The 24,203-nt window shown below is 35.9% G+C and overlaps 2 protein-coding genes across 2 annotated transcripts in view; both read left to right on the top strand.

Moving 5' to 3' along the window:
• Nucleotides 1-2,070: 2,070 nt before the first annotated feature.
• LOC311098162 (liver-expressed antimicrobial peptide 2) lies at nucleotides 2,071-3,912 on the top strand. Its single transcript, XM_084138224.1, has 3 exons — nucleotides 2,071-2,224; nucleotides 2,902-3,065; nucleotides 3,149-3,912. Exons 1-3 carry the CDS (start codon nucleotides 2,153-2,155, stop codon nucleotides 3,186-3,188), a joined length of 276 nt encoding a protein of 91 aa, XP_083994350.1. The 5' UTR covers nucleotides 2,071-2,152; the 3' UTR covers nucleotides 3,189-3,912.
• Nucleotides 3,913-6,485: 2,573 nt separating this feature from the next.
• Nucleotides 6,486-24,203, top strand: part of phka1b (phosphorylase kinase, alpha 1b (muscle)) — a gene marked incomplete at its 3' end in the record, with an annotated part of 18,186 nt that continues 468 nt past the window's right edge. The window contains exons 1-31 of the mRNA XM_084136462.1: nucleotides 6,486-6,653; nucleotides 8,141-8,299; nucleotides 8,572-8,619; nucleotides 11,018-11,186; nucleotides 11,675-11,757; nucleotides 11,838-11,918; nucleotides 12,048-12,146; nucleotides 12,254-12,400; nucleotides 12,904-12,957; nucleotides 13,055-13,177; nucleotides 13,262-13,357; nucleotides 13,523-13,630; nucleotides 14,689-14,767; nucleotides 14,902-15,036; nucleotides 15,420-15,529; nucleotides 15,627-15,771; nucleotides 17,083-17,161; nucleotides 17,246-17,316; nucleotides 18,613-18,774; nucleotides 18,882-18,958; nucleotides 19,759-19,904; nucleotides 20,013-20,166; nucleotides 20,251-20,330; nucleotides 20,407-20,485; nucleotides 22,166-22,295; nucleotides 23,035-23,136; nucleotides 23,219-23,334; nucleotides 23,422-23,466; nucleotides 23,554-23,715; nucleotides 23,806-23,859; nucleotides 23,941-24,200. Of these exons, the coding sequence (XP_083992588.1) occupies nucleotides 6,576-6,653; nucleotides 8,141-8,299; nucleotides 8,572-8,619; nucleotides 11,018-11,186; nucleotides 11,675-11,757; nucleotides 11,838-11,918; nucleotides 12,048-12,146; nucleotides 12,254-12,400; nucleotides 12,904-12,957; nucleotides 13,055-13,177; nucleotides 13,262-13,357; nucleotides 13,523-13,630; nucleotides 14,689-14,767; nucleotides 14,902-15,036; nucleotides 15,420-15,529; nucleotides 15,627-15,771; nucleotides 17,083-17,161; nucleotides 17,246-17,316; nucleotides 18,613-18,774; nucleotides 18,882-18,958; nucleotides 19,759-19,904; nucleotides 20,013-20,166; nucleotides 20,251-20,330; nucleotides 20,407-20,485; nucleotides 22,166-22,295; nucleotides 23,035-23,136; nucleotides 23,219-23,334; nucleotides 23,422-23,466; nucleotides 23,554-23,715; nucleotides 23,806-23,859; nucleotides 23,941-24,200 (3,431 nt within the window). The 5' untranslated portion in view covers nucleotides 6,486-6,575. The remainder of the gene's footprint in view (nucleotides 6,654-8,140; nucleotides 8,300-8,571; nucleotides 8,620-11,017; nucleotides 11,187-11,674; nucleotides 11,758-11,837; nucleotides 11,919-12,047; nucleotides 12,147-12,253; nucleotides 12,401-12,903; nucleotides 12,958-13,054; nucleotides 13,178-13,261; nucleotides 13,358-13,522; nucleotides 13,631-14,688; nucleotides 14,768-14,901; nucleotides 15,037-15,419; nucleotides 15,530-15,626; nucleotides 15,772-17,082; nucleotides 17,162-17,245; nucleotides 17,317-18,612; nucleotides 18,775-18,881; nucleotides 18,959-19,758; nucleotides 19,905-20,012; nucleotides 20,167-20,250; nucleotides 20,331-20,406; nucleotides 20,486-22,165; nucleotides 22,296-23,034; nucleotides 23,137-23,218; nucleotides 23,335-23,421; nucleotides 23,467-23,553; nucleotides 23,716-23,805; nucleotides 23,860-23,940; nucleotides 24,201-24,203) is intronic.

A 24,203-nucleotide genomic window follows, 5' to 3' on the forward strand; every position in this document is an offset into this window, starting at 1 on the left:
AAAGTAGCCTATACCATAAAATTCTTGTCATTACATTCAGCAGTACACTTTAATCGTATTTCAAAGACAATAAAGTAATTATGAAATAACATAAAAAGATGCAATTATGAGGCTTACTTGTGAGTAAAAAGCAAAATAAAAAAGTTTAGCTAATTGCATTTCATATAAATGTAAAGTGTATTACATGTATTCTATAATATTGTAATAATATTATTCTATAATAATATTATTCTATAACTATAACTGTTATATGATTCTAAAACAAATTCTAAAAACTTTAATTATGCTATAATTAATTTAATTGTAAATAATGTAATTAAAGGGACCCAAAATGAAAATCCTGTTATCATTTACTCACCGCTCATGTCGTTCCAAACCTGTATGAGTTTCTTCTGTTGAACACAAAAGAAGATATTTTGAAGAATGTTGGTAACAAGACAGTTGACGGCACCCATTGACTTCCATAGTATTTTTTTTTCCTATATGGAAGTCAATGGGTGCCGTCAACTGTCTTGTTACCAACATTCTTCAAAATATCTTCTTTTGTGTTCAACAGAAGAAACTCATACAGGTTTGGAACAACATGAGGGTGAGTAAATGATGACAACATTTTCGTTTTTGGGTGAACTATCGCTTTAAGTGTCTGGAAACTATAGCCTAAATTAGGCCTACGGTATACAAAGTAGCCAATATTCTTTTAAAATATATAATATCCATAATATGTAGGATGTTTGTTGCTTTAAATGCAAATTGCAAAATGACACGAATAAGAATACATGGACAGTAGCCTACACTACACACACACACACACACACACACACACACAGGCGATCAATGAGTGGCTCAATGTTGCCCTCTATAGGTGAGACAGTACAGACAAACTGAGGCGACCTACTCTTGATCACGCAATTAGGCCTACTACATTTGTTACTACAATTACGTGTTACTGACCTAATGGACTTTGTGTTGTAATGAACCGCATGGACTTTGTTTTATTTCTTTAAACGGCATCAAGACTTTTATCTATAAAAACATGAATTCATATAGTGTCCTTTCACAAATAAGTAATAGGCCACAGATTTTCAAAACAAACATTTTTTGTAGAACTTTCCAGTTTGTGGCGATTAAATACACAGACTGACTGGATCACACTGTTCTGTCATTTGGAGCACAGTGTGAACTTTCACCGCTCAGCAGTGTGTTAAGTTAAGCAGGTCATTCAGCATTATGCTATTATTGACGAATAATAGTCTATTAATAGACTTTTAAAAAACATTATTTAATCAATTAATTTAGAGTTAAATTTAAAGTTTATATGAATGTTTAAAAGAAATGTTTATTTTAGGTTCTGTTATTGCTCATTGTGTTGCTACATTTTAAATGGTCCTGTGGTGTGACAAATGAAAACGGCATAAAAAATGCATGCATAATAATTAATTACAAGACAAAGCAAAACAGGCAACTGTTGCAACTTTTTCATTTCGGTTGAATTATTCTGTCTGTGCAATGTTTCATATTCATACATTAATTAGGCCTATTAAATTAATTAGGCCTATATTTAAATTGAAATGACTGATGCAATGGCATGCAAGATTCTTAACAGGCCACATGTTATCTGAGTGAACTTGATGACCTATTGATTTAGAGAGATGGATGGGAACATACTTGTCTCTTGAAAATGATGTTAAAGGTATAAAAAAGAGATAAGCAATCTTTGTGTATTCTCCATTATCAAATAAGTTCCTACATGAAAATCCCAATATGAGATCTGGTGCATGCAATTGTAATTTGTTGGAAACAGCTTTTCCCCCTAATCATGATGTAAAAAGCATGCTACTGTAAATAAAAAAAACAAACAAAAAAACATTTAGGTCAGAACTTCTGAGTTATTTTTTTACTCCCATCAATCCCAGCAGCTACATTAATGCCTAAGCTTATGTAAACTCTCAAATATGTACTAAACACGTGATTTTATCTTGGCCATGCATGGCCTTTAGCATAGTAAGAGAGCAGAAGAGAAAGATAGACAGAGAGGGTGGGGTGGTAAGATCAATGTTGCAGGGTTATAAATACACATGGTCATTGCAAAGCTTAAGCAAATCTCCTGGACACACTGACATACAGTAGTTTTGAAGGGAAAACTACCACCAGAATGACTCTGCATCACTTTAACCTGGCAAAATTTGGATTTTTCACACTGATCTTGCTAGTGCTGATGTATCAGGTAGGTTTACACCATTTTCCAACAACTTTTTTTCAAAGACAGCAAAAAAGTTTTTGTTAAAAAGCCTGCCTTTTCACTTTTATCAAAATTACTGCATTGAAAAAGAAATGGTGTAGGTGTAACAATTTTCGCTTAGAAAATACAAACAAATAATTATAATGAAACAAGTAACACATTGAATTAAACATTACATTTTAGAAAGACAGCAATAGTATTTTCTTGTGTGAGCTATAATGAACAGCATTTATTAATCTAAGTACTTCAACACATGTTAACATTAGTTAATGCACTGTGAAATAACATGATCAATGAACAATACTATTTTAATTAACACAGATTAATAAATGCTGTACAGTATTGCTCATTATTAGTTATTGTCACTGTAAAAAAGTTGCTGCCTTAAATTTGAAGTACAATCAACTTGAATATTTAAGTCATTTCAACTTAAATTTCATTAAACTGACTTCTAAAAATGAGTTGAATCTTGTATCTTATAAAAAAAAGTATTTTGATGAGTTAAAGCAATGGAGAAGCACGTTGTCATAACTTATTGATCATATAATTTGATGTTAACAAATGAGGCCTTGTTGTAAACTGTTACCCTAGAATTGATCAGTTATTATATAATAAAATGTAAAAAGTTAAATTAAGTTATTATTTTGTGAAATGTATTTTAGGTATCCGCTGTGCCATTAGTGACTTCTGAGGTGCGATCAGATCTTCAGTCATCACATATACTGCACCGCAAGATTCGGATGTCCCCTTTGTGGCGAATCATGGGGTTCAAACCATACGGAGCTTACTGCCATGACAGCATAGAGTGCACTACAGGATTATGCAGGTACGTCACTGCTGCCGTCCATCTCCTTTCATCAAGTCCTAAAACTGCTCTTTATGAAAACTGATTATATTTTCTATCCCCAGGAATGGTCATTGTTCTTTTAATGAGCCTGTTCATTCATAGCGGAGTGGAAGACTGAAAAATATTCATTTATGAGTCAACCTACATACTATTTTATGGCCATAGCATTGTGTGTGTGTGTGTGTATGCTATGTTGCAAGCACTTTAACTTTTGAACAGTAGCCTGTGTAGCACAGTACTTACTGTGCAGAGCATGTGGAGAAGTCTGACTTGAAAAGTTACATTAGTTTTACTTTAGATGTTTTATGTTCAAGGCATTTAATAACCTTATTTAGTGGTCATTAACATATTGGGGTTTGTATTTGACTTGCCCCAAACTTTAATTCTACAAATACAATACTACAAGCATTGTAATTAAAAGGCTGTATAGAGCATGAGTAATTTGTAGACCATTTTGAGAGCTATATGTATAAAATAATTGTATTCATGTGATATTTGATATAAAGTACTGTATCTGATAAGCTACGAGGGCATACAGAAGGCCTTAGTAGTGACCAGTAATATTGATCCTATAGGCACAGTGCCGGTAAGAGAACGTGCACAGTTGCACACATCTTTTTCAGGAAGGTCTGAGTTCTCTGAAAACCCAGTTCTAATGACAAAGGCCCCTGAAGTTAGTGAGAGGAGTATTTGCACAAGAATGTACTGTAACAAACTGATGTCATTGTACTGTGAACGACCTCCACAATGTACCCAGATTGCATGTCCTTTTCTGACATGAAAGAGCAAAGTTTATGTTTGTCAAATAAAACACTAAAAATAGGCTACCTCTGTTTCTGCAACTTTTAGTCGACTCTTTTTTAACTATAATTGTGTACCTGTGATAGGCTATGTAATTGTGATATGTTCAAATTTGAGCTATATTTTTGAAGCAAGAATCATACAAAAAAACTTTTGACAACAACTTTTTAAAACAAACAAAAATGTCCCTAAAATCAAACTTCATCAAATGTATTATTGTTTTATAATTAACTCCATAAGCCCAGCAATATGCAAATTTACTTTCACTGATAAACAGCAGTTCAACAGCCCAATGATTTTTTTGTGTGCTCTTTTCCGTGTTACATCACCAGTACGTGGCCACAAGTGACTGTCTGCACACTGTAAAAAAGAATACGCTATATATCTAATCAATAAAATTGAGGCAACAGATTACAAGCAATATTATTCATTAAATGTAACAAATTAGAATTGAGTAATAATTAATCAAATTAATTCCTTAAAAGTTAACCATTTAAAATGAGTAAAATTTACAACAATTTTTTTTAAACAATTTTTTTTTATTGCCAACATTGAAGACACCTGATGTTAACAAGCAGAATCACTGAAGGAGAAATCCGTAATTGTAAGTCACCATTATGGTGATTAGTGTTTGTTTTAGTTGGGCTCTTGACCTTAAATCATTAACTTTAGATTTTGTTTGGCTGTACCTTAGTTATAACAGCCAGATGAACAACGAGAAAAGGTGATCTGATGGTGTTGGTTGTGTTTTAACATAACCATTATTTCACAATCATTTGACCTGAACTCATTTAGATCCCAATTTACTTGGGAACCTAATTTACCAATTTAGGTTTACTTTATTAATTATAGCAGCACTGTTCTTGCACAGCATAATATTTTGAACTTTTACAATGTAATCCAAAGATTTCTTAAACGTGTCTCATATACAAAAATATTATTTTGTTGTTTTGATTTATTTTTAGACACACAGACATCAATAATCAGCCTGTGAATCTCAACAATGGTGACAATTATAAAGCATGTTGCAGTGCATTCTGGGTGCCACCAATCAAAACTCATTCATGGCTCCCATCATACATTGCTGCATGAATAAATAATGAGCTTATGATCAGAGGTGATCTGTTTGTCACCATTGCTGAGATTCATACGCAAATTCTTGATGTCTGTGTGTGCCTACATAACTTTTTTATTAAGTTTTTTATTTTTTTTATTGATTTGATCATATGGATTTCATTGAAAAGGCTAAAAATATTATGCTGTACAAGGACAGTTCTGCAATAATTAATAAAGTAACCCGTATCTCAGATTTTGGGCTCTATATGAGCTAAGTGATTCAGGTCAAATGATTGTAAAATAATTATTATTTTAAATCACAACCAACACCATCAGATCACCTTTTCTCGTTGTTCATCTGGCTGTTATAACTCAGGTACAGCAGCCAAACAAAATCTAAAGTTAATGATTTAAGGGTCAAGAGCCCAACTAAAACAAACACTGATCGCCATAATGGTGACTTAACACTTTTAAGGAATTAATTTGATTAATTATTACACAATTCTAATTTGTTAAATTTAATTAATAATATTGCTTGTAATCTGTTGCCTCAATTTTATTGATTAGATATAGCGTATTCTTTTTTACAGTGTAATGAGTGAATCATTGAATCAACATTTGATTCGTTCAATCAAACCCATTCATTATGCATTATGGAACAAAACACAACTGTTTTGTGTTGCTCCGATACAAGCGACTGATTACGCTGATTGACTTCATTTGGAACTATTATCTTTGCTGGAGCAACAACACTGTAATAAATGTCTAACCTCCCCAACTCAAAATTTTCTAGTGACTGGTCACATCTAAATTTTTCAACTGGCCCAAGTGAAATTCTGTAAATTATAAAATTAAATTTACAGAATTTGGGCCAATTGAAAAATTTTGATGTGACCAGTCACTAGAAAATTTTGAGTTGGGGAGGTTAGACATTTTTTTTACAGTGAATAAACAAATGTGAAAGTGACAATATTCACTGTTAAAAAAATGATGATCAATAAGTTATGACAACATATTATGTTTTCACATTGCTTTAACTCATCAAAATAAGTTAAGACATTTTTTAACTTTTTTGTTATACAAGATTCAACTATTTTTTTTTAAAAGTCAGTTTAATGTAATTTAAGATGAAATGACTTAAACATCCAAGTTGATTGTACTTAATTTAAGACAGCATTTTTTTATTTATTTTTTACTGTGTTATATCTAAAAAGGTTTCTCACTATTAACTTGTTCTTTGTTGAACTATTGTATCAAATCAATATTGGTGTGAATGAATCAGCATGACTGAATAATTCTATAAACAACAACATGCTGTAGCTTACATCGTCTTCATATCAGTTGAAGCAACATTTGTGTTGCATTATAGCCTTATTTTTTTATATGTTTTAATTTGTATTATTGATTTTATTATATTTTAAAAATGGATGAAAAACTGTGCCTGTAACTATGAAGATAGGGTGCAGTTCAACACCAGTTCGCCATCTGATGTAACAGATACTACTGAACAACTCGTCCCTAAGGCTTGACATTTGCCTACCTCACATGTACGGTACTTGATACTTGACCACCGCCAGCTAAGACACATCTAGTCAGACTGGAGAGCAAAACTGCATCTAGAAAGCAACTATTATGAGAAGTCGCAGTAATTCTGGAGTGAAACTCGACAACTATGCCAGAACGTTGCAACAGACAATCCTCTGTCACCAGGTGAGCTAAAAAATCTCTCACTTTCACTGATTCTAAGGGAGCAGCCCGTGCTGTGTTGACATCTATTTAAAAGGCAGCGTAACAGCCCTTTAAAGCCCTTTCTAAAAACAGCCACTTTAGAATACTTTACGATACTATGTTATGTTATGAGATTAACGTTAACTAAGATTACCGTATTAACTGCTGTAGAAGAATAGTTAATTGTTAGTTCTTGTTAACTTATGTGGTCAACTAATGGCAACAAATGAAATCTTATTGTAAAGTGTTACCACTAAAATATAATTTAATGTCATTTTGAAACTTGAACTTCATGTATTTAAATACATTTGTAATGAAGTTACAATTTTAGGTTACACTTTACTTTAAGGTGTCCTTGTTACAGTGTGATTATACATTTAAGTACTGAGTAATATTAATTGACTACATGCACTTACTATAGGGTTAGGGTTAGGATTAGGTTTGCTTAGGGTTTGTTGCATGTAATTATGCATAATTTACAGTGATTACTACAGTAACTACATGTAACATGTGTACCAGGACACTAAAATAAAGTGTTACCCGATATTGTATTTAACTTTAAATGTAATAGGCCTTTTGAATAACACACTACAGTTAAAATTATAATCAGGTACTTTACATGTACTTTAGTATGTGAGTTAGCACATTAAAATAAGTGTAGGCCTACTTCTTTAAAGCACGACACAATTATTTAAAATGTCCTTTGAAGTGAAACTTGTATTTGTCATTATTACAAATAAAGTTAGGCCTACACTTTAGATTAGGGTCCAATTCTACTTTACCACTTTATTAACCACGAATTTTGCCTCAATAAACTCCTAATTAGGCCTACTGCTTATTAATAGTTAGTAGGTAGTTGTTAAGTTTAGGTATTTGGTAGGATTAAGGTTTGTAGAATATGGTCATGCAGAATAAGGCATTAATATTGTGCTTTATTAGTACTAATAAACAGCCAATACCCTAGTAATATGCATGCTAATAAGTAGCCTAACTATAATAGTGAGAATTGGACCCTAAACTAAATTGTTACCCCACTTTTTAAAGTGTACTTAGTGTGTTAAGACACATACACTAAGTACACTAAAGTTAACTTTTATTTCAGTAATATTATATTATATGCAAGTACAGTTTTTTTTAAATATACTTTTAAGATATACTACAAGTGCACATTCAATAATTCATTTAAGCACACTTCTTTTTCCCAAGAGAGTTTAGAGTTTGAATTTGGGTTATTGAGCATTTAAGAATATTGTATGGAATGAGTCATACACGTTTAAGGCAACAGGACTGTGCTAAAGTAAAAAATCTCAAGAAAGAGAACAATTTAAAACACAAATGTAGAATTTAAAGTGTCCCATGTTTTAAATGTTACAGGCCAGGCCAATGGTGACACTTTACATCACATAAATATAATTTATTCTAGTTCGATAGACCCTCAGGTCAATGACATATATATTATTATTTTGCAGGATCCAGTGACAGGGTTACTCCCAGGAGATGAGAAGTTACCTCATGCCTGGGTTAGAGACAATGTGTACTGCATCCTATCTGTGTGGGCTCTGAGTCTGGCCTATAGGAAGAATGCAGACAGAGATGAAGACAAAGCCAAAGCCTATGAACTGGAGCAGGTTGGTTCATGCATACATAGTGAGTTGAGATACAAGCAAAACTATACAATTTTGTCAAAGGGCACCGAAGACCATGTCTGCACATATCCCAGACATTTAATATTTTCTGCTCATTAGTGTTTGTGTCTGGGAGACCATGTAAAATGCCAGAGGGCAAATCATTTGGCTCATGTTTCTTTCATGGTCATAGCAGATGGAGAGGATAAGGTCACGGTCAAGGCTCACTGCTCTCTTTCTCTCTCTCTTTTTCTCTGTCTTTTCTCATTCTGTAGAGTGTGGTCAAACTCATGCGAGGATTACTGCAGTGTATGATAAGACAGGTAGGCCTATGGATAAACAACATTTTCATTCCATTATAGGCAAATCCATATTTCAAGATTCGTTACAAATCCTACTCATTTTGGGCAGTAAATCTGAAGCATAATGTGTAGATAATGCTTTGCAGTAAATATTAAGTCACAATTGTGACCATTTCAAATAATTTTCTCATTGCAAATGCAATTGCTTTGCAGGAGAACATACACTACTGTTCAAAAGTTTGGTATCAGTAAAAAGTATCAGTAAGAAGTCTCTTATGCTCACCAAGGCTACATTTATTAGATAAAAAAAAAAAAAAAAGGGATACAGGTTCTGTGATAAAACAAAGTTAGGAAAAACAGCATTTATTTGAAATAGATTTTTTTTAAACATTATAAATGTAATTTTGGATCAATTTAATTTGTCCATGTTGAATAAAAATATGAATTTATTTCATTAAAAAAAAAAAAAAAAACATTTAACTCTGAAGAGTTTTGTCTAATAAATACCATTTCTTTCTGACCTGAATCACAGTCTCCACTCCTCACCACAATGACATCCCTATTACCATTTTAAGACATTACTTAATTACTCTGACGCAATGAATTTTCTCTGAGTGTATTGAACCCATTAAGGTTTAGAGTGCATTACAGTGCCTAGTGATTGTACACAAGACTGTCTTGAAATCTTGGCATAACTTGTTTATTGTCTCCACAACTCTCATTTTTACTGGCTTATTGACAAAGAAGTGAATGTTTGTGTTTCTTTATAGCAAAAAGAATATTACAAACATATTTAAGCTACATACACATTTAAAATAAATTAATTAATTATACCAAACAGGTTAATATACACACTATTGATGATATTAAGTATTGTGGGCTCCATATTACTGAAATGTGACACTTTACTACTGCAGTGTGAAGCATGGTACAAACTGTCACTCGTGTCTGGTGTCACGTGTGGGTGCTATCAACATCGCAAGACGAAGCCGAAGGAGATAGCTCAAATAACTGTTTTTAATCACAAATATTTAGGAAACTACAGTCAAATGAAGGAGAAATAGCAAAACCACGTACCATAGACAACACCGAACCAATGACTGAATGAACACTAAATACACAGAGGAACTAATGAGTAAAATAAATGGACGACAGGTAAACTGAATTATTAATCAAGGCAACACACTGGCACACACTAGATCTGCGTCCCAATTCAGAGGCTGCATCCTTCGAAGGCCGCATTCGAATGCAGATTGCGTCACCGCGGCGCGACGAAGGCTGTCCCAATTCGATGGCTGCTTCAAATGTGTCCTCCAAATGTGTCCTTTGTGTCCCGTGAAATGTTCAAATGTTGACATATCTTACTAAGATGCAATTATATATAGTTTATAATCTTTATAATATACAGAAATGGACCATGGTGAACATATTTAGACAGTTTGTGATCCCTGTTTTGTTTTCAGACAGTTTAATATAATTTAACAACGCTCGGTCTGACCTTTGCCGTTTACTGAGAATGAAAAAGAGAAAATATCCAGTGAGCAGCAATTCTTGGGTGAAAATGCCTTGTTGATGTCAGATGAGAATGGCCAGAATCGTTTGATCTGATAGAAAGGCAACAGTAACACAAATAATCACTCGTAGCTGAGGCTACAATTTGCACGGGCTCAATAAAATTAGACAATAAAAGATTGGAAAAACGTTGCCTGGTCTGTTGAGTCTTGATTTCTGCGGCGACATTCAGATGGTAGGGTCAGAATTTAGAGTGAAAAACATCAAAGCATGGATCCATCCTGCCTTGTATTAATGGTTCAGGCTGGTGGTGGTGTGTAATGGTGTGCAGGATATTTTCTTTGCACACTTTGGGCCCTTTAGTACCAATTGAACATCGTTTAAACGCCACAGCCTACCTGAGAATTGTTGCTGACCATGTCCATCCCTTTATGATCACAGTGTATCTTCCTCTGATGGCTACTTCTAGCAGGATAATGCGCCATATCACAAAACTCAAATCGTCTCAAACTGGTTTCTTGTACATGAGTTCACTTTACTCAAATGGCCTCTACAGTCACCAGATCTCAATCCAATAGAGCACCTTTGGGATGTGTTGGAACAGGAGATTCACATCATGGATGTGCATCCGAGAAATCTGCAGCAACTGCGTGATGCTATCATGTCAATATGGACCAAAATCTCTGAGGAACGTTTCTAGCACCTTGTTGAATCTATGCCATGAAGAATTAGGGCAGTTCTGAGCCTATCATGCGTCATCATTACACTGAACAAGAATTACACACTTGCTCACATGCATGTCACATGGTTTGCAGTTATGTTCAAGGAGAATGCTGGATGTGAACTGGACTTTAGGCAAAAAAGAGACTTTTTGTACAGTAACTCTGAGCCTGTATTCAACTTTCAGATCGATAAGGTGGAGAAGTTCAAGTACAGCAAAAGCACCAAAGATTGCCTTCATGCCAAGTACCATACAGGAACGTGTGCCACTGTAGTTGGTGATCAGGAATGGGGTCATCTACAGGTGGATGCTACCTCCATCTTCCTGCTCTTCCTGGCCCAAATGACAGCATCAGGTTGAATTTAACATCACGTTTAAAGGAACACGCCGACTTTTTGGGACTTTAGCTTATTCACTGTATCCCACTCCGCAGAAGTAGCAGTGCTTCGCCTTCTGAGAATATAGTTCCCAGTATGTATACGGTTAGAAGATGGCTGTGTCTCATGTGACCTTGTTATTTGTTCACGCTGTGACTATACAAATCACAACATGTAAATAGGAATATGTTGGCGTTATTTTGTCACTTATTGGGAGCAGTATGCTAGCTGGAGCCATTTACCTCCAGTCTTTGTGCTAAGCTAGGCTAGCAGTGGGTGCGTCAAACAGAGTTACGGCACGCACGGAGATGAAAAGGGTATGTATGGACTTATCTAACTCTGGGGGATACAAGCTAAAGTCCCAAAAAGTCGGTGTGTTCCTTTAAAGTGTTTGCAGCATGCATGTGTCTAAATCTTTTGCTTGTGTGAAACAGCAGACTAGATTTTCACCACTTTTTATTTGCAGGGCTAAATATTATTTATACACGTGATGAGGTCGACGTCGTCCAGAATCTGATCTTTTACATTGAATCTGCGTATAAATTAGCGGTAAGCACCTTAATGCTGCTCTGATATGGAAAGGTTTCACATTTTTTTCCATGGGTATTAAGACTGGAAATGATCCTCAGGATTTTGGAATGTGGGAACGAGGAGACAAGACGAATAAGGGGATCCCCGAGATAAATGTCAGCTCTATCGGAATGGCAAAGGTGAAATATTTAGAATTTTAGTGACAAATTGCATAATCAGTTAAGAATTGGTTTCACATGTCAAACAAGTGTCAAATAATGATCTTCTCGTGATGAAATAACATGACCTCTTGCTGCATGTTTATTCAGGCAGCTTTGGAGGCCTTGGATGGGCTGAACCTTTTCGGTGCCAAGGGTGGCCCAGAGTCTGTCGTACATGCTTTAGCCGATGACATTCAGCACTGCCAAGTAATAAACTAATTTATGATGTCACACATGAGGGGACGGCGTCCATATTATTCAGAGCTTTCAAGCCTCGTGAAAGTAACAGTCTCTTTTTGGATCCTTTGCTGTAGTCTATTCTCAGCTCCATGCTGCCGAGGGCCTCAACATCCAAAGAGGTGGACGCTGGGGTTCTGTCCATCATCTCTTATCCAGCATTTGCAGTTGAGGACATTGACATTGTTAATATCACCAAAGAAGAAATCATTTCAAAACTTCAGGTGAATATGGATATCAGTAATTACTGCAATCATTTAGTTGACTTTACCCTTGACGTGTTTCAGGTACCAGGCATTTTAATGTATATTTTTGTGTGTTTTAGTGTTTTCTACATGATTTAAATGAATAGTTTAAGACAACTAACACTTTGCTTCATGACATGAAATGTAGCACCTAATCCTGGACATTTAAATTTAAAACAGTGTAAATAAATTTAAAAAGGCATATAACTGTTGATACAATTAAAGAAATTTAAGAAATCAATAAATAGTAATATTTGAAGCTCAATCAAGATATTTAGATAATAATAATTAAACAAATAAAAAATACATTAAATATATACATTATAGATCTATGATCATTTTTTAATTGATTGAATTAAGTATTATTTTTTATTTTATTCATTCTATAAATTGAATAAAAACATGCAAATTGTTGCTTTTTTAAAGTTTCGTCACACACCTAATTGTACAGTCTTTATTTACTCCTGTACTGTCTCATATAGGGCAGATATGGATGCTGTCGCTTTCTTAGAGATGGACACAAAACACCCCGAGAGGTAAAACCATGCTTGAACAATTTGTCAGACAAAACATGTCACATCTATGTGTGTGGTTGGGTATTTGGAGCTTCCAACACAATCATTCTTTTCTAAGGACCCGAATCGATTGTATTATGAGTCATCTGAGCTGAAGCTGTTTGAGAACATAGAGTGTGAATGGCCGCTGTTCTGGACATACCTTATCCTGGATGGCATTTTTATCAACAGTCCAGAACAGGTACAGGCAATTTACTATAGTCAATAAATACCTGACTATTCTTCAGAAAACAATGTTCTCTTTGCTTGTTCCTCTCTTATTTAGGTTCAGGAGTACAGAGAGGCTTTAGATGGCATCCTCATCAGAGGGAAGAATGGATTACGATTGGTTCCTGAGCTTTATAGTGTTCCTCCGGATAAGGTACAATCTGGACACATTATTATTTTTCTCTTAACACTAAAGCACTGGATTTTGTACTGTTATGAAATACCTAAACCCAGATTCCTGGTTCAGTGATTCTTTGTGGGTTATTCCAAAGGAAAATGGACTTTCCTTTTTTCTTTTGGTATGTGTCATTTCAACTAGGTTAATGAAGAGTATGCTAATCCCCACACAGTGGAGAGAGTGCCAGTAGGCAAGTGTCCACTGAAATGGGGCCAGTCTCTGTACATATTGGGTAACCTGCTGGCAGAGGTACAGTAAATTCCATCAAAATCGCTCTATATGGTAATGCTGAACTGCAATGTTTCTCAATCGGTTGCTGGAGGCCCGCTTCACTTTGTCTCCCTTATGAAACACACCTGTTTCAACTCATTGATCCTATACTCATTTCATTAATACAGTTCAATTCAATTATAAAAATAAGATTTAACAATAAATTAAGATACATAAAATTAAAAAATACATCATTTAATATGTAATATATTTAATATTTATGTGTATAAAAGAAAACCGTTAAAAAAGTAACGTAAAGTCAATTTTTTACTATATTTTTGATTAAATAAAATAAAAGTGTCACGTTGGGCAAGGCAGACGAAGATTATGCAGAGAGTTCTCTGCTTGAAAGACCCACAACTGGCAGATCAACATGCTACTTCTTTTCTCTCCATTATGGTAGGAAATTAAATTCAACGAAATGTTGAGGATGTTAACTGTGACAAGGTGATTGACAGGCCAGTTTACGGTGACAGGATGCGTGTAACTATGCGACAGAGTGATAGTATAAACCAAAACTTCTCTACTCTTGTGCTACACATTCAGAAATGTGTGCTTTTTCTTAAAAAAAAGAGAGTACATACTAGCGAATTGAGATGGAGCATGTAGGACTGAAGCGCCAAGGCGTAGCCGCAGGCTCGCGGGACTGAGGTGGAGACGATGTATTGTTAAATTATTTATTTTATATAAATTATTAATGTTAAATCATATATAAGGGTATCTAGATAAATCATAAAATCCGTCATACTCAAAACCCATATATTATTGATAAATGACTGTTCCAGTGGTTTAGCTTCAGGAATGGAGGTATTGTGGCATTATTGTTTGTTACTGTTTTTTTTAGGTTGCTTTGCATAAAAGTGTTTGCTAAATAAATAAAAAAACTGTAATTGTTAATGAATGTTGAGTAATGCTACACTGAAATATATGTACAGTATGCATCATCCATTCTGCGGGCTGTGGAGCTCTTGAGAAACACATATTATGATCATGTATGTTCCTGTATATGTGAAATAATGTTGTTTTTGACTTTATAGGGTTTTTTAGCAGCTGGAGAAATTGATCCTCTCAATAGACGCCTCTCCACTGTTCCCAAGCCTGATGTTGTAGTTCAAGGTAAGACCTACAGTGTTTGACAGTAGCTAAATCTGGGTTAATCAATTTAGAAAACTGTTTGACTTTGAATATATTACATAAATATTCCGTCTCACCATATTTACACTGGCTGTTCTCCATTCTTGTGTTTTCAGTGTCTATCCTGGCAGAAAGCGACGAGATTAAACAGCTCCTGCAGAGCCATGGCATTGACTCAGAAACCCTGGAGGACGTTCATCCAATCCGAGTTCAGCCCTCCAGAGTCCTCAGTCACATCTATGCCAGACTAGGTGAACTCAGGGTGGAAGGAATCGTTAACACAAAAATAAAAATCTTGTACTCATGTCTTTACAAACGTCTGTGAAAGAAAGCGAATGGTGACCACAGAAAGATTTTCAGTTAACAATGACTTAATTTTCAGTCTGTTCCTCACACAAAGTTTTCGAATGGCTTCAGAAGACTTGAAATATAATGCTCAAATAGAATGGACTACTTTTCTGATGCTTATGGGGCTTTTTTGTCCTTTTTTAAGCTTAATAAGCTGGTCCCTGACCGAATTCATTATTTGAAATTGATACAATGACATAATAAACAGAACTTTTAAACAAATTATTCCTTTAAGCGAGAGATACAAAATACAGGATTTAAAAAAATAAAAAGGTATTTTTTTCAGGGCGTAACCAAAGGCTGGGACTAACTGGGCGGCCGTACCGGCGAATTGGTGTGCTTGGAACATCAAAATTCTACATTATTCGCGACACCATCTTTACCTTCGCACCTCAAGTACGTCAACGTGAATTCAAATTTGCTGTTGGTATCTATTTGAATATTTAGTATCACTTAGGTAATTTGTTGGTTTTGGCCTTGATCGAATGTGCAGTTTGTAGACCATCATGAGTTCTACCTAGCCCTGGACAATCACATGATTGTGGAGATGCTCCGTATCGACCTTTCCTACCTCTGTTCTCGTTGGAGGATGACCGGCCGACCCACAGTAACGTTCCCAATTTCACACGGCATGCTCAGTGAGTGAAAAAAATACTTAACGCCCTTAAAGTGTTAGTTCACCCCAAAATTCGGTCATTAATTACTCACCCTCATGTCGTTCCAAACCCGTAAGACTTTAGTTCACCTTCGGAACACAGATGAAGATCTTTTTTAATGAAATCTGAGAGCTTTCTGTCCCTCCATTGACAGCTATGCAACTACCACTTTGATGCTTCACAAAGTTAATAAAGAGACTGAAAGACTAATCCATATGAATCGAGTGGTTTAGTTCAAATTTTCTGATGAGACACGATCACTTTATATGCTGAACAGATTTAATTTAGGCTTTTCACATATAAACATTCATTATCGCATCAGTAATGATAAACTTAAGTTCAAGCTTGCTTGCTGTGCAAGAACCAATGAGATTCATTCTCGTGTTACGCACGTTTGAGCTTCAACAAGAACCAATGAGGTTCATTCTCATGTTACGCAGCATGTTTGAGCTTCAGCAAGAACCATTGAGGTTTATTGTGGCACGTCAAGTAAGTACGGTTGAGCTTCTGTTTATGTTCGCTGATGAATGTTGATATGTGAATGAAAGCCTAAATTATATCTGTTCATCATAAGCGATTGAGTCTCTTTGGACTAAACTGCTTGATACATATGGATTAAAGGAGATCTCCGGTCAATTTTAACAGTTCATGCGCGTGATCATAGGTAAATAAGCAACAGTGGAGAACTCGACAATCGACTACTGTGGACTTCGACCGAAAACAGGAAATAAATACAGGTATGTGCGCTGGCCGAATTAACTTCATTTTTATTCATATCTTTCACATCTACTGCAGTCAGATTCACCTGTGTTAACTCTAAAGGAATCACTCACATTGGCTGGGCACTTGTAATGACACATCAAGGATGTTAAGAGGCTAAAAGCAGGTTTAAAACTTGTCCCATTGAAGTCATCAGGGTGCAAATTTTAAAAAGAGGATAACAGTGTAGGCAACACTGATTTTTGTCGTTGTTCTCTGTACTGACAGCACTCCAAATTTACAAAAAAATTAGCTCAATGTTAAAATTGACCGGAGTTCTCCTTTAATTTTACAATCTCTTTATGACTTTTTGAAGCGTCAAAGTGGTAGTTGCATAGACTGTCAATGGAGGGACAGAAATCTCTAAGATTTCGTTAAAAATACCTTCATTTGTGTTCCGAAGACGAACGAAAGTCTTACGGGTTTGGGTGAGTAAATAATGACATATTTTCATTTTTGGGTGAACCAACCCTTTAATATGCAGACAGCAGCTTTCTCATTCTGAAAAACTCATTTAGTTTTTGTCCTTCGCAGCTGATGACCACAAACACATTGATCCTGTTGTATTGGCAACTTTGAAAAAACTACAGGATGGTTACTTTGGAGGAGCAAGGTAACGTATTTAAAGAGGACAGCACATTTAATATTTGTTACATACCTGAAGTAGGCTGAAATCAAAGCAGTTTTACATTTCAAGGGTTAAGACTGGGAAGCTTTCTGCTTTTCTTGACACCTCCTGTTGTGCCCATCTTACATTTATGGACTGTGGTGAGTGAGCCACCAGCTATCAGCACGCCAACTGTTCTCTTGAAAAGACTAAAACCAAAGAGATAATTCATCCAAAAATAAGAAAAATAACTTTCTTTCTTCTGTGTAACACAAAAGAAGATATTTGAAAAGTGTCTCACTGTTTTTGTCCATACAGTAAAAGTCAATTAGGTACATTGTAGCCCCTGACTTTCAAAATATACATATAAATATTTTGTTTTGTGTTCCACAGAAGAAAGAAAGTCACATAGGTTTGGAATGACATGAGGGTGAATCATTTTTGGGTGAACTATCCCTTGTAAAAATAAGTGTGCTTAATTGTATTGAATTTGCATTTGAAGTATACAGTACTTCAAATCTTGAAAGTATATTTAAATAACTTAAAAATTACTAAAATAAAAGGCCTCTTAAGTGTACTTAAAAAGAGTGCACTTTCATGACCGTTTCTTAACGCTTAAGTACACTTTTAAAAGTGTAATTTAAGGTACATTTAAGGTACTTTTTTGTACTCATTTTGAAGTGTTGTCTTGTCTTACTAAAGCACATATAAATGACTAAATACTTGTAAAGTACTTGTACTGAAGTCTTAAATGGGTAAAAAAAAACCATGCTAAAGTTCAACTGATTGTATTTAATATAAATTTAAACTATAAAAAATTGCAATTTAAATTAACGTGTCTGAAAATGTTACATTCTCTTCACTCTTAAATATATTCTCTTAAAGTATATTATTTCCATAATAAGTACTTAAAAGTATGCTAAAGTGTAAGTTACTTATTCAGTTTTTTTTGCCATGTTGTTATGTTGTTTCTTTGCCACTCTACTTTGCATGTGCAATCCCTGTGCTAATGGATCCCAATACATTTAGTTGATGAGTCTCATTTATTAAAGAATCTCCAAAACAATGGTTCCACTACTCTGATAAAGACTTGATTTAATTACTTTCTTCTTATTGTATTGACATTTTTTATTCATAAGTTAAAGATTACTGACAAACATTCTTGTTTGGATGGTTTAAGTCAGCTGCCAGGTGTTTGTTGGCTGTTGACTTGCAGTTTTTTCCTTTTCTGCATGACAGTTTATGTTGAAATGTGTGGCCTGTGGTTGAAAGTCACTCTGAAAGACAGTTTGCCTGCATGGTTGGATGGAGGCTTGAGAGGCACTTTTGTGACAGAGCGGTAACTGCTGTGACAGTTTTATATATTGACACATGTGGTTACATCTCAAAAGTGACAGAAGAAGTGCTCAACCCTCTGATGCTTTTATTTAATTGTGCGAGTGTGTGTGTGTCTGCAGAGGTGGATGACCTGGCTGTGTATCTGGACCAGTTACTGGCGGTTCCTCAGGAAAGTCCTATTAGTGCCACTAAAGGAGGCCTCAACCGCTTCAGGGCAGCAGCCAAAAAGACACTGGAAATGGTGTCTCTGGTTCACAAAGCCAGAGAGCTCAATATACACAGTGAGTTCAGAATGGGGCTTTTTAGACATTCATTTTGATGTTGTTTAACAGCTGCCTTTACAAATGCTCAGTAATAACTCATACATTTAATTTTGACCTTTCTGCAGATGTGCACATGTACCTTCCAACTAAACTTTTTCGTTCTCCAGTACCAAACCTTAATTTGCTGGATAACAAAGGAAAGGTAGATAACACAAAATTACTGGCTTTCACTGTGAACATTTAAGTTATAATTAGAATAATCATTGGGCTGTCTCTGCTCTCTATAAAAATATGCTTGATTTTTTTTGCCAGAAATAAAAAAATCATTCATTTTTACATGAAGAAACTGTTTTTAGTGATAATGTGAAACCTTCCAACAATGTGTTTAGAGGTTGTTAAGTGATTGCATATTGTTTCTGTGATTGCAACTTTAAATTTAAAGGGATAGTTCACCCAAAAATGAAAATTTTGTCATTACTTATTCACCCTCAAGTTGTTCCAAACCTGTATGAGTTTCTTTGTTCTTCTGAACACAAAAGAAGATATAATGAAGAATATGGGTAACCAAACAGTTGATGAACCCCAGTGACTTTCATAGTATGGGAAAAAAAATACTATGGAATTCAATGGCTTCTGCCAACTGTTTGGTTACCCATATTCTCCAAAATATCTTCTTTTGTGTTCAACAGAAGAAAAAAAACTCATACAAGTTTGAAAAAAGGGTGAGTAAGTAATGACAAAATTTAAATGTTTGGGTGAACTATCGTTTGAAGTACACGGCTAGGTACCTTTTCCTTTATTCAGATCAAATACTGTTTTACTTCAAAATGCAGTCTGTAATATTGTGATTAATTTCAGAGAGATGAATAGATCTGAAGAATTTATTTTCTGAATAATATCTATATATATTAAAAAAAATGGAAATATTGCGTTCTGGAACTGTTAAAAATGGGCTCTGTTCTCATCTCACAATGAGCTGTCATGACTTTTTTCCATGCAAAGATATCTGAGACACAGGCCTCACATTCGTTGAACCTGCCCAGAGATGTCAAAGGCGGGATTGACTACACAGCCCTAGTGCAGATGCTGAAACAAAGTCAGAACTTGCAGGATCAGGCTGACATTCTCTACATACTCTTCACAGACAAGTCAGTATCGACAAAACTATGTGATGAGTTTTGTTAGATCTGTGTCCTAGGAAAGAGCTGTACTGTTGTTGTGGAGGTTTTAAATGTTTTGGGGATTTCTGTTGTAAGGGGAATGGATTGGGACACCCAGCTACATGGGAAAGGTTGGACGGTAAGACGACTACTGAGTGATTTGTATGAAAAGGCAGGAAACCTGAAACACTGGGGCCTCATCCGGATGATCTGCGGGATGCTACGCAAGAAAGTAGAAGAGCTCGATGCTGTGAGTATTATAATGGTTCCCTGTGACTATGTAAATTCAGCATTTTCTCAGAATGTAGTTATTGAGTATGTTTTCCATTAACAGGCATGCTCAGATTTGCTAATTCATCAGAAACATTTAACAGTTGGCCTTCCTCCCGAACCAAGAGAGAAAACTATTTCAGCGTGAGTACACTCAAATAAGGTTCACATTCTCATTTACCTGTTCATACTACGATACTGTTCATACGTCTCCATATAGTCCTATGCCTCCAGACAAGCTGGCGAGGCTGATCGATGAGGCGAGCGAGAACAACCTCACCATCGCCATTCTCACTCAGGTTAGAGCTGAAGGTCAGATCCACTTCTCAACCTTGTACAGTGAGGAAAATAAGTATTTGAACACCCTGCTATTTTTCAAGTTCTCCCACTTAGAAATCATGGAGGGGAATGAAATTGTCATCGTAGGTGCATGTCCACTGTGAGAGACATAATCTAAAAAAAAAAAAATCCAGAAATCACAATGTATGATTTTTTAACTATTTATTTGTATGATACAGCTGCAAATAAGTATTTGAACACCTGAGAAAATCAATGTTAATATTTGGTACAGTAGCCTTTGTTTGCAATTACAGAGGTCAAACGTTTCCTGTAGTTTTTCACCAGGTTTGCACACACTGCAGGAGGGATTTTGGCCCACTCCTCCACACAGATCTTCTCTAGATCAGTCAGGTTTCTGGGCTGTCGCTGAGAAACACGGAGTTTGAGCTCCCGCCAAAGATTCTCTATTGGGTTTAGGTCTGGAGACTGGCTAGGCCACGCCAGAACCTTGATATGCTTCTTACAGAGCCACTCCTTGGTTATCCTGGCTGTGTGCTTCGGGTCATTGTCATGTTGGAAGACCCAGCCTCGACCCATCTTCAATGCTCTAACTGAGGGAAGGAGGTTGTTCCCCAAAATCTCGCAATACATGGCCCCGGACATCCTCTCCTTAATACAGTGCAGTCGCCCTGTCCCATGTGCAGAAAAACACCCCCAAAGCATGATGCTACCACCCCCATGCTTCACAGTAGGGATGGTGTTCTTGGGATGGTACTCATCATTCTTCTTCCTCCAAACACGTTTACTGGAATTATGACCAAAAAGTTCTATTTTGGTCTCATCTGACCACATGACTTTCTCCCATGACTCCTCTGGATCATCCTTGGCAAACTTAAGACGGGCCTTGACATGTGCTGGTTTAAGCAGGGGAACCTTCCGTGCCATGCATGATTTCAAACCATGACATCTTAGTGTATTACCAACAGTAACCTTGGAAACGGTGGTCCCAGCTCTTTTCAGGTCATTGACCAGCTCCTCCCGTGTAGTTCTGGGCTGATTTCTCACCTTTCTTAGGATCACTGAGACCCCACGAGGTGAGATCTTGCATGGAGCCCCAGTCCGAGGGAGATTGACAGTCATGTTTAGCTTCTTCCATTTTCTAATGATTGCTCCAACAGTGGACCTTTTTTCACCAAGCTGCTTGGCAATTTCCCCGTAGCCCTTTCCAGCCTTGTGGAGGTGTACAATTTTGTCTCTAGTGTCTTTGGACAGCTCTTTGGTCTTGGCCATGTTAGTAGTTGGATTCTTACTGATTGTATGGGGTGGACAGGTGTCTTTATGCAGCTAACGACCTCAAACAGGTGCATCTAATTTAGGATAATAAATGGAGTGGAGGTGGACATTTTAAAGGCAGACTAAAAGGTCTTTGAGGGTCAGAATTCTAGCTGATAGACAGGTGTTCAAATACTTATTTGCAGCTGTATCATAAAAATAAATAGTTAAAAAATCATATATTGTGATTTCTGGATTTTTTTTTTTTGATTATGTCTCTCACAGTGGACATGCACCTACGATGACAATTTCAGACCCCTCCATGATTTCCAAGTGGGAGAACTTGCAAAATAGCAGGGTGTTCAAATACTTATTTTCCTCACTGTATATGTTTTAATTCCACTGACACTCGTTTACGCTCCTGGCAGGAGATAATGGTGTTTCTGGGTATGATCATTCGAACACAGCCGAAAATCTTCAGTGAAATGTTCCGCCTCCGCATTGGCCTCATTCTTCAGGTCATGGTCACTGAGCTCGCCCAGTCCCTCAGCTGTTCAGGTATCTCAGATCCTGTTCCATTAAACCTTTTTTAACATTAATTTTTGTGTATTCGTTTTTTATTTATTATTTATTACAATAAACTATAAAAATAATGTGATTAAAAGAAGCCAGTTTTAGGCTTAATGTACAGTGATATGGAAATAAAACAATATACTGATTTCTAAAGGCTCTTTTTATAATTTCCGTTATGGAAGTAAAATAATGATAAATGTATTTGAAACAAAAAAGCATGTTGAATTGCATTAACTGAAAAATAAATCCATTGCATTAACATTTATTTTTCGATTAGTGCAATTCAACAAGCTTTTTTGTTTCAAATACATTTCATTATTTTCATTATCATTACGAGTCATTATTTTACTTTCATAGTCTATTCGCTTACAATGTCTTTGAATTGTGTTAATTTGGAGGATTTCTCAACAAATATTGATATACACTACCATCTATGTCCCTTAAACTTATCTAGGCTGCACTTATGCAATTAAAAATGCAGTAAAACAGTAATATTGTGAAATATTATTGCAATATAAAATAATGTTTTCTATTTAACCCGCTATTTACTAATGCTCTCATGAGAGTTAGTTTACACATAGGTGCAATGTTACTAATTGTCAACAGAATGTTCAAAGGGGACCATCAAAATAAAGTTACCCGATTTTTTAATCAATTGACAACCCTAGTAGATATTATTTTAGTCCAAGCCCAAAAGAAACATATCAGTCTTTTTTTTTTTTAGGTGAGGAGGCTACAGAGAATTTGATGAATATGAGCCCATCTGAGATGAAGAACCTGCTGCTTCACATTCTCAGTGGCAAAGAGTTTGGAGTTCAAAAAAGTGGTAAATATTCATCCATTGTCAGTATCATACTTCACTCATTTGGTCTGTGAATTTGTATTTATCAGTTGTATTTTTGTGCCAGTGCGCTCAACAGGAAATGTGGTCAGCTCTGCAGTCAGTATCCACGATGAGAGAAAATCCAGCTCCACCAAAACTGAAGTGAAAGTTGCAAGTAAACAGGGTTCTGATATCAAACTGGTGAGAAAATGCTTGGATTTAGAATGGTTTTGCGTCTCAATCAAATTGGAGTAGATTAACACCAGCCACTTTTTCTGAGTCCTTTAGGCTGTGTCAGTCCATTCGCTGGATATTGCAAACATTGAATCAGGTGTAAGTAGATCAGAGGCAAACATGCCTTAACTTCTTTTCAAAGTTTGAGCTATATCTGCAGGTATAATTAATCTGATTGTTTTCCAGAGATACAGACTTCCATCCATTGAGTCATTTCAGGGATCATTAGGAGCCACGTTGGTGCGTGACAGCAGACATGGCCAGTGGCTTCGGCGCAGACGTCTAGATGGAGCTCTCAATAGAGTCCCTGTTGGATTCTATCAGAACGTCTGGAAGATTCTGCAGAAGGTGAGTAGGACACATCACAATGAGTGCCAAGGCCAGGTTTGTCAAACTTACGCTTCACATTTGCTTTCCTTTGTAACTTGTATTTAACAGTGTCATGGGCTGTCCATTGAAGGCTTTGTGCTTCCATCTTCAACCACAAAAGAGGTAAACAACTTAAAGAGATAAAATTAAGTAATATTTTAGGCTTAAATTCAAAGAATGATAATAAAATAGTGTAATTTCTAGATGACTCCCGGTGAAATAAAGTTTGCCGTGCATGTGGAGACAGTATTGAACCGCGTTCCTCAGCCTGAATACCGGCAGTTGTTGGTGGAGGCCATCCTGGTGCTGACCATGTTAGCTGAGGTGAACATCCAGAGTCTGGGAGGTGTCATTCAGGTGGAGAGTATTGTACAAATGGCCAGTGACATGTTCTACAATGATCAGGTAAGCTCCTTGAGGAGGGTCCTTTATATACCATATTTTGCAGTGCAAAATTTTCACATGCA

This window comes from Abramis brama, assembly GCF_963993115.1.
Source record: "Abramis brama genome assembly, chromosome: 15".
Lineage (NCBI taxonomy): Eukaryota > Metazoa > Chordata > Actinopteri > Cypriniformes > Leuciscidae > Abramis > Abramis brama.

Excerpts from the sequence above, each read along its gene's own strand:
- LOC311098162 (XM_084138224.1), top strand. The coding sequence starts at position 2,153 with ATGACTCTGCATCACTTTAACCTGGCAAAATTTGGATTTTTCACACTG. Across the intron at positions 2,225-2,901 it reads TGCTAGTGCTGATGTATCAG|GTATCCGCTGTGCCATTAGT; the intron begins GTAGGTTTACAC and ends AATGTATTTTAG. Across the intron at positions 3,066-3,148 it reads TGCACTACAGGATTATGCAG|GAATGGTCATTGTTCTTTTA; the intron begins GTACGTCACTGC and ends TTCTATCCCCAG.